Source organism: Syngnathoides biaculeatus, chromosome 4 (assembly GCF_019802595.1).
Source record: "Syngnathoides biaculeatus isolate LvHL_M chromosome 4, ASM1980259v1, whole genome shotgun sequence".
Lineage (NCBI taxonomy): Eukaryota > Metazoa > Chordata > Actinopteri > Syngnathiformes > Syngnathidae > Syngnathoides > Syngnathoides biaculeatus.
Window position 1 is genome coordinate 33,235,601 of NC_084643.1, and position 12,915 is coordinate 33,248,515.

At 42.5% G+C, this 12,915-nt stretch overlaps 1 protein-coding gene across 6 annotated transcripts in view; it reads right to left on the bottom strand.

Annotated features, from left to right (window-relative positions):
- The window catches only part of cep120 (centrosomal protein 120), a 51,949-nt gene extending 39,834 nt beyond the window's left edge, over positions 1-12,115 (bottom strand). For 5 of the 6 annotated variants that reach the window (XR_009794497.1, XM_061816216.1, XM_061816218.1 and 2 more), the window contains exons 1-9: positions 11,846-12,115; positions 11,258-11,414; positions 10,111-10,225; positions 9,886-10,039; positions 7,217-7,353; positions 6,425-6,853; positions 5,121-5,310; positions 4,875-5,049; positions 2,612-2,761 (exon numbers count right to left, since the gene is read on the bottom strand). Coding sequence is in view for 5 of the 6 variants with exons in the window: in XM_061816216.1 (XP_061672200.1) it covers positions 2,612-2,761; positions 4,875-5,049; positions 5,121-5,310; positions 6,425-6,853; positions 7,217-7,353; positions 9,886-10,039; positions 10,111-10,225; positions 11,258-11,414; positions 11,846-11,894 (1,556 nt within the window). In the remaining variant the exon portion in view is untranslated. The remainder of the gene's footprint in view (positions 1-2,611; positions 2,762-4,874; positions 5,050-5,120; positions 5,311-6,424; positions 6,854-7,216; positions 7,354-9,885; positions 10,040-10,110; positions 10,226-11,257; positions 11,415-11,845) is intronic. The other variant, XM_061816219.1, reaches the window with a different exon arrangement.
- Between the last annotated feature and the right edge of the window lie 800 nt (positions 12,116-12,915).

Below are 12,915 nucleotides of genomic sequence, written 5' to 3' on the forward strand. Positions count from 1 at the left end.
CAAACTAGTTACCATTTGGTCACTGGATGACTTAGTCTCCAACAAAAAAAAAAAAGTGCTCTATCCTTAGTTAAACACATTTCTTATGCAAATAAGATGAAATAAAAGCTGGAATTCAGAAATTTTGTCTTAAATTCTTCTTCATCTTATGATCTGAAAACCAGCAGCACAGTGGATTACTGGTTAACACATCTGTCTCTCAGTTCTGAGGACCAGGGATAAAATCTTGGCCTCGCCTGAGTGGAGTTTGCATGTTCCTCCTGTGTCTGCGTGGGTTTTCTCCAGGTGCTTCGATTTCCTCCCACATCCTAAAAACATGCATGGTGGGTTAATTGAAGGCTCTAAATTGCCCGTAGGTGTGAATGAGGCGTGACTGGTTGTGTTTATATGTAGTCTGCGATTAGATGGCGACCATAGTCATAGTCATAGTCTACCCTGCCTGTTGCCTGAAGATAACAAAAGGGCACCAGTGGAGATTTAGTTACTGTGGGTCAAAGAAAAATGAGAGGTGGAAAGAAGTTCTTTGGCAGAAAGAATAGAGGAAAGCCAAAAGCCTACAATTGAATGTGGGCACTTTGAATGTTGGGACCTTTGCAGGAAAATCTCAGGAGGAATAAATACAGAAGGCTGCATCACGACGGGGATCCATCTTATAACTTTGTCAAACAAAAATGAGCGTTCATCCAAAAAATTTCATACCGGATCGCTCGTGGCCTGGGTTATCAATGCCCGCCGCTGGCACCCTTAAAATACAGGGTGCCAGTGGAAATTGAGCTACTGTGAGTCGAAGACCAAGGAGAGGTGAAAAGTGGGTTCTTCGGCAGAAAGAGAAGAGGAAAAGACAGAGCCTAGACCGGAATAATGGGACTCTGAATATTGGGACTATGACAGGAAAATCTCAGGAGTTGGTTGACATGATGATTAAGAGAAATGTTAATAGACTGTTTGAGCAAGAGAGCAGGTGCAAAGGCAGTAGGGCAAGAGGTTTGGGTGTAGCGTTCAAATTATCTTACCACGTGTACACGAGCAGAAAAATAGAGGGTCTTATTTTAAAAAGAGCTGGCTAAAAACGTCTTGGAGGTGAAAAAACATCAGATCGGGTGACGAGGCTGAAACTTAAAATTGCGGGAGTTATATATAATGTTATTAATGGCTTTGTCCCACAGATAGAATGTGAGCTTGAGGTAAAAGAGAAATTCTGGACGGAGCTGGACAAAGTATTTGTGAGCACCCCAGACATAGAGAGAGTCGTGATTTTAATGGAGATATTGCTGAACGAAACAGAGGTGATGAAGAAGTGATGGATAAATTTGGCACAGAGAAAAGGTACTTTGAAAAAAGGGTGAAAATGGCTGTAGTGAACACTTTCTTCCAGAAGAGGCAGGAACGTAGGGTGATCTGCAAATTCAGAGGTAGATGCATGTGGATTACATTTTGTGCAGACAATGTAATCTGAAAGACGTTACTGACTATAAAATATTGGTAGGGGAGAGTCTGACTGGACAGCATAGGATGGTGGTGTGGAGGATGACTCAGGTGGTGGGGAGGAAGCTGAAGAAGACTAAAGTAGCGCAGAGAATCACGTGGTGGAATATGAGAAAGGAAGTGAATTGTGCGACTTTTCAGGAAGAGGTGAGGCATACTCTCAGTGAGGCAGAGGAGCGTTGAGAAGACTGGACAACTACAGCCAAGGTGATAAGAAAGACAGGCAGGAGAGTACTTGGTGTGTCTTCCACTACGAAAGTGGGGATGGGATGTGGGCTTCCATTTTCTCGTCAGCCCACGCCGTGGACTGGGGTGGGCACTTGACTCGGGTTCTCTGTGGCCAGTATCAGTGTTAGACCTGTAGGCTAAAGGCCGGTGTGTGTTGGGGTGCCGCAGTTGACTTGGTATTCAGTGGTTGCCGTTTTGGCTGGAGTGGGGATGTAATGTTGAGCTTGTTGTGGGGCTGCTTCATGGCGTCGGGTTTGGCATGGTTTGTGTGTGTGAGTTTTGGCTTGGCTTCCCGTGTTAGGCTTGTGGCCTTTTGTTTTGGGCAGTATGCGCTGGGTCTCTGCATTTTGGCGTGGGTAGGGGCCTGGGGCCTTCGCATGGGGCGGGCGATTTTTCTTTTTTGATGGATAGGCCCAAGTGCTGTTTCTTCTCCCGACTTTCACAGGTGGGGTGTGGGGTTGGCGTTTGTGTGGGCCTTGTCCGGGTTCATCGTGGTGTGAATCTGTTGCAGTGGGTTTCTTAGTGTAATGCAGTGGCATGACCTTAGAAAATGGTGGAAAATATTCAGTTTTTTCTGAATTTAAACAATTCTGGAAGGAAGAGTGAGGCAAAATCTAGCCACAGAGATGTTAAAGACTCATTCACAGTTATAGAAAATCGATGATTTCAGTTGTTTCTGCTGAGGATCTCCCAACCAGTTATTAGGATAAGGGGGCCGTTACTTTTTCAACACAGGACCAGGGAAATATTTTTACCTTGATGAAGGAAATCACTGTTTTAAAATCAGCATTTTAAATTCACTTTCGTTACATTTGTTTGATGATCTTAAAGATTAAAGTGGCGGAAACTATGCAAAATATAATAACTTGAAAACGGGTCCAATAAGTTATGTTGCTACCTGAGGAAGTTGTCCTGCAATTGCTGTGGCACGGCAGCAAAGTCGAAGGCACAATATGAGTGCGGCAGAGACAAGTCCGTGTTTCTGTGCAGCTCCACAGGACGACTGGTCATCACGGGCACTGTGCTACCAAAGAATTCGTACGAGTACCTGAACAGAACAGAGAAAACCTTTGTTAACCTTAAATATCTTACACCTAAAGTCCATAAACTTGCAGTTTATGTTGCAACGGATTAAGACTAAAATTTGCCATGACTACCGAAAACCTGTGAGAAATTGAGAATCCCTCCTCTTTCTAGCGCTCTATAAAATTGTACTTGATAAAAACAGAGTAATTAAGTCATTCAATAAAATGTAAGGAATTAACCTGTTTGTGCAACATGACCAAATACTTCAATAATAATTCAATCAAGGCCTATGCCCCATCTGGTGTGGCCACCTCAACCACTGGGTGCCATTATAATAAAGTCTTAGAGACGCAAATGTGTCAGAGTCATCACTATCCAGGGATTTGTTTTCATAGTCATAATAATAGTATTTGCAAATGATAAGGTATATAATCTTTTGAGTATTTTTATAAGGTTTGTGGACATGTACTGTATGATCATTAGTGTTCAAACATCCATTGCTTAAGCGTTAGGAAACCATAACTATCAATATAAATCATTACCTCATTAATGGCATTTTCCATTATATAATAAACTTTAAGATAGCAGTGACATTCCTTGGGCAAAATTTGGGGTTATTAAAAAAAAAAAAAAGTCTGATTCTCTTTGCTTTATGTAGTTTGATACTAAACATCAAACGGACGGGGCCTCATTTTTGAAGCAGTGATCTACAAATCCACTGCTTGTTTTAAAGTGAGTTGAGTTGGGTACACTTCGACCATAACATGCTCATACCGCGAATTTTTTCCCACAAGTGGGAAAAAAAAAATCAAAATAAAATCTCTTGAGAAACAAATCGGGTCACTCAAATCTTGATACACCACTGTTTTGTGTTGCCATGCATCAATGATTCTTGGTACTCATGAATGCATCTGTTTAAAGTTTTTTTTGTGGGGAACCTCTGTTAATCACTGGAAAACTCACAGGTTTGCAGTTTTTGTGCTCAGACCCGAGCTCTTCTATAGAAGTGGTGCTTTATAATAACACCATGTTGGCATTGAAAGGCATTTATAATGCTTTTTGGGCAAGAGAGTAATAAATTACTCTCAGATTTTCATTGCTGGCTTTAGGGCTCCCTTGCAGGTACAAAATTTAGGCAATAGTTCCTGCTGTACAACAACACAATGGTCCTTCAACAGTTTCTATTTCCACCTAAAGATGCAGGAACTTCCTTTTGTGTTTTTGCGTGTGTGTGTGTGTTTGTGTGTGTGTGTGTGTAAGTAATGGAACATCGATAAAACGGACCCCGATGTAACAAATATCGGATTATTAGTTTCTATTCCCACTACCGTTGACAAAGCTTCTTTGTTCCAGAATCAGCTGCTGTTGTTTGCTGGCGCGGTGACGAAAGACACAAATTCCAAAAGACGTGCTTGAAGTGCCTATGGGTTGGGCATATTGAATGTGGCGCATTGACGTGGAGGCCATGTCATGATGGTTATTCTATTATATCTACCACTCAGGCAGAGAGAGAGAGCGGCGTGGCTGCAGTTAACGCTGAAGAATACAAAAGCTTATCTCTGGAGTCTGGAACATGGTATTTTTGGGAGAATAAAATTTTTTGTCAAACCGTTCATCTTTGGCAATGTATTTGAAACTAGGGAGCACACTCACTCCATACACACACACACCCATACAGTGTATATAACTTTGCAAGTTGCTCCATTTTAGGACTTCTCTATCTTAACTTAAAATCAGAGACTGTATACAAAGTGCTGAAAACCCCACTCAAAATATTCCCAGCACGTTTCAAAGTATTACTCTCTTAGCATGATCTTCTTGTGACTCCAATAAATGACCCTAGAACAACGGAAGACTGGCCCACACAAAATGTTCTATTTCCACGTGCAGTTTCAGGAGCTTTTAGTTCTTGGTACTTACACTTCACTAACTAACTAATTAACTAACTAAATAAAACGACCTATTTTTACCACTGAAGACAACACCCCTAAGAATCCTGGACTTCTCGAAAGAAGTATGCCTCTAAATTCAAGACCTTGTAGTTCTTTGCATGAGAGGAAACCTTGCAATTTGGTGTTCAGTTGTCCTTTGTATTATTGTAGTTGTCCATGCAAAGTGTGTTTTGTTGTGCTAACCTGACTGTGGCGGCAATGGTGTGAGTGAGTCCAGTCTGTCTAAGGCTGCAGAGGTCCAGGGAGAAACAGTAGTGATGTGCAGACTGTGGAATAGTCGGTTTGGAGGGGCAGATGAGGACTGAGCTAGTGGCGCCATCTCCCTGGGCCTGACTCGGGGCGACCGCCTCCACGTCTACTGGAAACAGTCAGAGCATCACATCCTGTTTTGAAATGCATCAACAGATCTATAGGAGGACATGGCTGTACCATGTGACTGTGCCTCCTGGTGGTTCTCCATCTCTTGGTGGATGTGCGAGGGAAGACAAGTGACTTGAGGAGACAACAATGCAACATCAGGAGGGTTTTTGGATGGAGTTGAACTGATAGGTTGGTCCTCAGCTGTGCAAACGAAGACTGCGCATGATTTTTTCTTACTTCCGTCTTTGTTGGCCAAAGTCTGTGGGAAGACAAGGAAAACGTTCATACAAGTTCAAGAGTTGTGCCTTGAGATGGGGCTACACTACACTTAAATGAATGGATTTTTGATTTCTCCATTCAAGCCAGCCAACAAAAAAATGTTTGTAATGTGAATTAGGATTATGTATTACTGTTCTTTACACCCCCAAAAAGTCAAGTTAATGTGTTATTCCTTATGTAAATGGATGTGACTGAGTGGGTTGTTTGGGTAGAGAAGCGGTAATCGCCCTCAAATGCCCCTGGAGATAAAGTGGCGCGTCAGGTTATGAAAGGCCCAGTTTATGAACAATTTGGATTACGTCCAAAATTTCCATAGAGAACATCACTATTTATATATTTCCGGTTTGCGAACGGTCTTGGTATGAATAAATGGAAGCGTGTATGTTGTGATTCTACTTGCATTGCTTGACGACCACTGACTCCATGAATAATGGACGTAATCTGAAAACTGGTTGCGCACTTCGTGGCATAAGGTGGAAATCTGTTCTCAACGAGTTTCGGCTCCATGTCTTCGACCATCTAATAGGGTTTATGATGGATGTGGTAAAATAGGTCAAGAGATCATGTTATTTTTGTCAAAAAAAACCAAAACACATTTTAGAGTATATATGTTATTGAATTCTGTCTATTTGAGAAAATTAATGGTTAATGTCAGTGTAATTACGTCAAGTAGTTATTCACCTATATAGATATGAACACTAATGTGCCAGCCATATCGGCAGGGGCAAGAATCTCATGGAAGAAAATTTATGGTCATTGAAATTAAATTGTAACTTGCTCTGTCTCGATAATTGCGTTGTCTTTGCTTTTGACGCGTTTTTGCAACTCCTTTTCTTCATGTGTTCAATACGTTTTTCCTGTGTCATTTTCAACTATTTCTGATCTTATTTGTTCTACTTTCTTTTGTATCTATGCATTACTTGGGTTCTTCCCAACATCTAGTGAAAACATCGAGTCAAAAGCACTTTTGGAAATGCATTTGGTGAGACAAATTGTGACATGTTAAATACTTATTTCAGCTGCTATATTTATGTACAGTATGTGGTTACTTCAGTTATTGTAATCTTTGTTTATCGTTAGCGAGTGTTGTCAACCTGCAGCTGCGGCACCACATCCTCACGCCGCAGCGTCACGGCCACACTGACATTAGGCTGCAGGTCAGCAGGGATAAGTGGGAGTGAGCGCTTGACACGGGAGGGCGGTTGCAATGTGAACACGCCCTCCACCGTGGCTGCCCCATCCTCCAGGCCCAAAGGGAACCCGGCCAGCGTGGACAGGGGCACGTCGGTGCTGCCCAGTGAGCGGGTGCCGCAGCAAAGATGGATCTGTAAAGGGGGTTGCTGTGACATGAAGGTGCGCAGGACACGCTCGCTGCTGCAAATGCGCACAGAGGTACGCTCAGGTTGGAAATCTGGTGACAGGAGGTTGTGGAACGGTTCGCTGCTGATGTCGTTGCCCAGCAGAGTGTAGAAGAAGAAGAAGCCAGCGGCCTCCGATGAGAGCTTTAGCGTGGTGGGTATTAGCTGCAAAAATGCAGGCGCACATGAATACAAAACCACAAACCGATAAACCAACACGTACACACACGCACACACATAAACACACAAGTACTACACACCCACACAAACACATACCAACAAATACAACGACATACAAACATGAATGCATAGTCGCACACACCCACATTTGCATACATACAAACGTATGTACAAACACACATATATGCACACACAATACATATTGACATCCATGCATACATGTAGGCACATATACACGCGCGCACACGCACACACACACACACACACCACACACACACACACACACACTCTAAGATGACTAAACACACCACAATAAGTTGGTGGTCACAACTGGGAGTTTTTCCTCACCTGTTCCAGTTTGGTGGCAAACGCCACGGTGACGGAGAGCACAAACATGTCAGTTGCGACGTTGTCGGGTCCCACCTGATGGTAACCCTGCTCTGGCACCAGGACCGCGTCCAGCTTGTCAGGGAGACGCTTGGGCACTGGAGGGCAGGTCAAGCGGGGTGCAGGAGCGCAATGCGTGTGACAGAGACAGACAGAAGAAGTGTGACAGAAGAGAGTTTTAGTTCTTGGTACCAGTAGTTTCTTGGCTCAAAACAATGCCAAACGCACAACTTCATGGCTCCAGACCCCGCTTCAAAGGATTCTGTTCTTTTCCAAAGTACTAACCCAAAAGCTGAGTCTTGTTTTGGCCCTGAAAAATTACCCAAGAGCTAAATTTAGGCATTGATCAGTCCAAACACACAATGATCCCCCAAAATGTTACTAGTGCTACCAAAAATTTTCTTCTTAAAAATCCTTTCTTCATTCTGTCATTCCCAGGGGAGCTTTGCTGATGCGCTGATTGTTTTTTATGTCATAATTCGCCAATTGGTCCAACACAGACTTTTAGTCAGTCGTGCACAGTATATCGGAATCCAAAATGCAGTTTATTTTTATATAGTAGTATTTACATTTTTTTTTCATGCCTTTTGGGGTTCTACTGTAAATATTTGACAGCCAGTAAAGTTATTTAAAAAGGGCACAATGGGAGAGACAAGATGACACGTAATGCGCAAATTTACTCTTTCAGGATTGCACTATGTCCGACTACTGCAATAAAATCTTGTGTTACGATACTACCACATCCCGTTTTTTTTTTACGATTATTGAGCTCTATCTTTCCAACTTAAATGCAACCGAATACAGCCATTACCGTGGGGATGTCAACAGGAGTGGATTGCGCCGACTGTATTATAAGTAAATAGGGAAAAACGTGGCAATGGTCCCTGATGCCGAGGATAGGAGAGTACTTCGTGTAACGCTTGCTTGAGGTATATTCAGGTACTTTTAATACGATACGGCTCGCAAGCCATCAACAAAATGTCACATAGCCAAGCAAGCTAGTTCTACCACTTGTGGTTGTTTGTAAGCTCTATGCACTTGCTGGCATCTAATAGAAGACCATTACCTCACACAGGCATAAATAGATGAACATTTATTGTAAACATACATTTTTTTAACAATTTAGTACACAAGTATATAGACTAGATGAACAGGTCATTTAAATACTCATCGCTCCATCTTGTGATCAGATCGGTAATTGGTTAGCGTTTTTTTACACTCGCTGATTAGTGACTGGCCCCATAAATCGTGATAATGTACAGCCGAGTGAGAATTCACTCAAGCTTTTGAGTTGCGAAGGCAATCTCGGGCAATCATCGTTGACTGGATGGCGGTATAAAATGGAAGCATGATATCATTCAAAACATCAACATCAATTTTTGTGCAGTGTTCTCCCGCTTTAATCATCGAGTCTGTTATCTCTGCATTTTTTCTCCTATTTAAATATTACAGTTAACTATTTATGCCGCTTACGTCGCTTCATTTTATTCGTTCAATTCCTCAGCACCACCACACTCATTAAATGTCACCAAATAAAGTAAATGATTAAACCACACATTATTGTTTCAACAAAATTTTGTCCTCTCTGAGTACCTCACAATTATCAGAACATCTGACAGTCCGGTTTGCTATATTTGCTCCTATAATCTAACGCTGCATTAATTTGGAACAATGTAATGATGCTTTGATAGGTACTACTTGAGACGTAGGAAGGATAGAATTCATCCATCCATCCATCCATTTTCTTAGCTGCTTATCCTCACAAGGGTCGCAGGAGTGCTGGAGGCTATCCGAACTATCATCGGGCAGGAGGCGGGGTAAACCCTGGACTGGTTGCCAGCCAATCGCAGGGCACATGGAAACAGACAAGAGTCGCACTCACAATCATACCTCGGGGCAAATTAGAGACTCCAATTCACGCATGTTTTTGGAATGTGGGAAGAAACCGGAGTGCCCGGAGAAAACCCACGCAGGCAAGGGGAGAACATGCAAACTCCACACTAGCGAGGCCGGAATTGAACCTGACTCTTGTTCTTGTTCTTGTCAGAAATGTGAGGTCAACGTTTTACAGCTGCGCCACCGTTTCGCCAGGATAGAATTCAATCAACCAATTAGAATTGAGTATCGGATCAATCTGTTTTTTTCTTCTTCCATAATTCTTTTGTTCTAGAAAAGTGCGCTGTAACAGTCTTGGAATGCATACGGTAGTTTCTGTTCTTTTCCAGACCTGGAAACTTACTTGGTGTTTTTTAAGACATGGGAATGGATTGACAGCATTTCAAGTCATTTTATGAGAATGCTGAAAGACAAATTTAACTCTTGATTCAAAGTACCACTGTATTGAGGTTTGGAAAATATCTATCTTGCAAAAGATTTATAATTGCTTTTATGTGCCACAAAATGGGGCAAATAACTATTTCTGTAGAAATGGAGCATATCAACACTTCATCATAGTTTCTGGTACCAGGAAACCACAAGATGGAGGCACAGTCATATTTGAATATTTACTTCACATGGCTGTCTTTTAAATAAATGCCAAAAAATGATGCACAGCGATGTTCAAAAAAAGATGTTCTGACTGAATGCACGACCATGTATAAAGGCAAAACAGTAAACAACAAAAAAAGCACCTTTTGGGGCCTTCTTTTCTTGGGGTGATTGGGGAGTGGCTGGCGGCACCGACAGCAGCGTGGATTTAGTGTCGTTCTCCAGAACCATGCTGAGGAGTAGCGACGGCTTCTTCTTGGTGTATTTGCCACTCAGCAGAACGTGCCAGTGAGGATCCTGACGACACATGCAAAGACGGATACGTTAAGAGGGAGCCCACCAACCTGACACCACGGCGGTCAACTGACCTGCGGGACTTCCTGCACGGATCTGAGGTCCAGCACGATGTAGCCCACATTCTCCCTGCTGCTGTTGCTGGGATCCACAGCGAAGCACTGGACCTTGATGGGGGTCCTCTGCAGTCTGCACGCACACACGAGGGTTTCGTCAAGGGATTACATTCTCATACAAGGCCCTATTGCAACGGTTGGCACTGGGTCATGAAACATTTTAGCAAATGAGGCTAAACAAGTCTAAAGATCTCCTGGTTACATTTGTGTGTGCCTAGGCAAATCATCATGTGTGTTTATGTACTAAATACTTAGCCAGTGCTCGTCACTGGGAAGCTAATAAGCGTTTAACAACGTGACCCCAATTAAGTGACCTCAGTGATAAATTAAAGCATTTTACGAAGCAAAACTTAAACCACCAACACTATTCACACAGGGCAGAATGAGAGTGCTAACCTTAACTTTTATCAAGAAGGGCTTTTAATGTGGGCGATTTTGAGTCACCTGCGTTGCTAACATCGCCACATCTAGTTCCAATGATACATTGTTGATGTAACAAATTGGCACCACAAACACTGCATAGATGATTCAGAACACATCTGGAAAGATCTCATCAAGGCCTTTAATTCGACGGGTGACTCCATGTGCTTTGTCGCATTTATAATTTTGAACTTGTTCTGAGTTAACTTTGACCTCTGACCTTTGTTTTGATTTCAAAGTCAATTGTGCCTCAAAATTCATAAAGGAAACTGCTGTCTTCTTAATACCTGTTCACAAAATTTGGAGCAATTGGCTGAAGCAGAAAGCTTTTTTGCGTAGGGCTTGATTGACACTACCGGATACTTGGACACGTCCGAAGCTGTGAAACCAAGGAACATAAATCGTGAATATCAAATGTTTTATTGGTTATTTGCACACGTGAAAGAAGGGAACGTGTTGTGCTATGGGTACATAACGAGATGGCAGGCTTAGATACTGACACGTCCTTCAAAACCTACACACACATAGCCTTACTCACTGTGAACCAAACACCCACATCCAACAACTCCAACAGAACTCTCTATATTCGAGCTCACGGCCATCCACACACCTACCCTAACCCACTTACATACGTGGTCACACCCACAGCCCTATACACCCAGCGTGCCACACAGAGCAAACTCGCCTGTGCTGGTGTAACATCTTGCGGTCCAGCTCCCAGGCCAGCTCCGTGCTGAAGTGTGGCTGGTCCAGGTGTTCCACAGGGTCAGTGGTTAGTTGCTCGCCGTCGAAACTCGCCTGAACCTCCAGGCTGAGCCGAGGGAGCTTGGGGAAATCGCGACCTGCAGACGCCACCAAAACAATCATAACAGCAACCTAGCACAACATCACTCCCATCTTTAACACAATACCTGACACAACAAATTGGGTTTTTCTGCAATAACCACATAAAATATCCCGTTTAATTGACACTTAATTCGTGCGCTGACACTTCAGATACAGCTAAATATAGCTAATTGTTTTATCCTCATTTAAAACTGCTTTAACAACTTCTTCGAATACGGCTTTTGGGTTTATATTTGTTGTATTAAATTGACGCCTCTCGTGTTGTTTTGAGTTTAAAATTTGAAACAAGTAATTACTAGTTAAGAGCGTTAGCTTACAAAGGAGACGAGCGAGAAAGAACGTATTTACACTAAAAACACGACACAAAAGCGACTAAACAGCTTAAAATTGTGACTTTCTTTGCGCGGCGGTAAAATTGAAAGCTCACCTTCCAGGATGGACAACACGAGAAGAAGTTGCTCGCTCCTTGGGGCCATGTTGACATCTGGACGACCAAAAAGATTGGGGGGGGGGACGCCAGAATGCTTATTTAATGCCCGGACTTTGTCGAGGCGACTGAAAACTCGCTCTGGAAGGTGAGATTTTTAAAGAAAATTGAGCTTCTTGAGACTGCCTGTTGGAAAAGGCATTTGCCGCTTTGTTGTCAAGCTTTGGCGCCTCCCATTTTGGTTTGTTTGGCAGAAGTTAAAGTTGCAGGAACTCGGGGTTTGGCTGACCTCTACTTGATGGCGGTGGAATTACAGTCACAAAAAATCAGTCTCGTGCTAAAACATTAAAAAAAAAGTTAAAACTGAATATATACAACACGTTAAAAAAATAATACGATGTTGAAATGTAACAGAGGACTTTTTAAATTATTAAGAGAGATAAGACATTATTGCAGTCATATTCACTATTTCATATCGTGTATTTCCAACTGATTGACTTTAATGATCCATGAGTTTGAAATCAATCATGGACTGTAACAAAACGTCAAAAGTGTCACGATAGCTTCATAACAGTTGGAAAAAAAAAAAGAAATAGAAATGGTAATGTAATTTGTTTAAAAATTTTATGGAACAAATTGTCATGTACTGCCAACAAGCCAGTCACCTGTTTCGTCCACTCCGCTGCCTGCCAACACTTTCTGGATCACACCCTTAACCGTCATCAATAAACTGTTCACCATGCTACATCTGCATCTGCCTGTTAGTTGGGAGAGCTACACTCCTGTCACCCTTGTGAGTATAAGTGTGTGTTTCTTTCGGCTTGTCCCTTTCAGTGTCGCCACAGCATGTCATCTCAGATGAACGCATATATATGTTTGTCATAATTTTTACACCGGATGCCCTTCCTGACACAACCCTTCTCAGGGAGTGGAGGCCCTAGTTGCATACAAACCCACAACCCCTGGTTTACCAAACCAGTGCTCTAACCTCTGAGCTACGGGGCGTCTACCCTCGTGCGTATAAGTGGCTTGGAAAATATATTTTGACAAATAAGTACTTGAAAAATTCT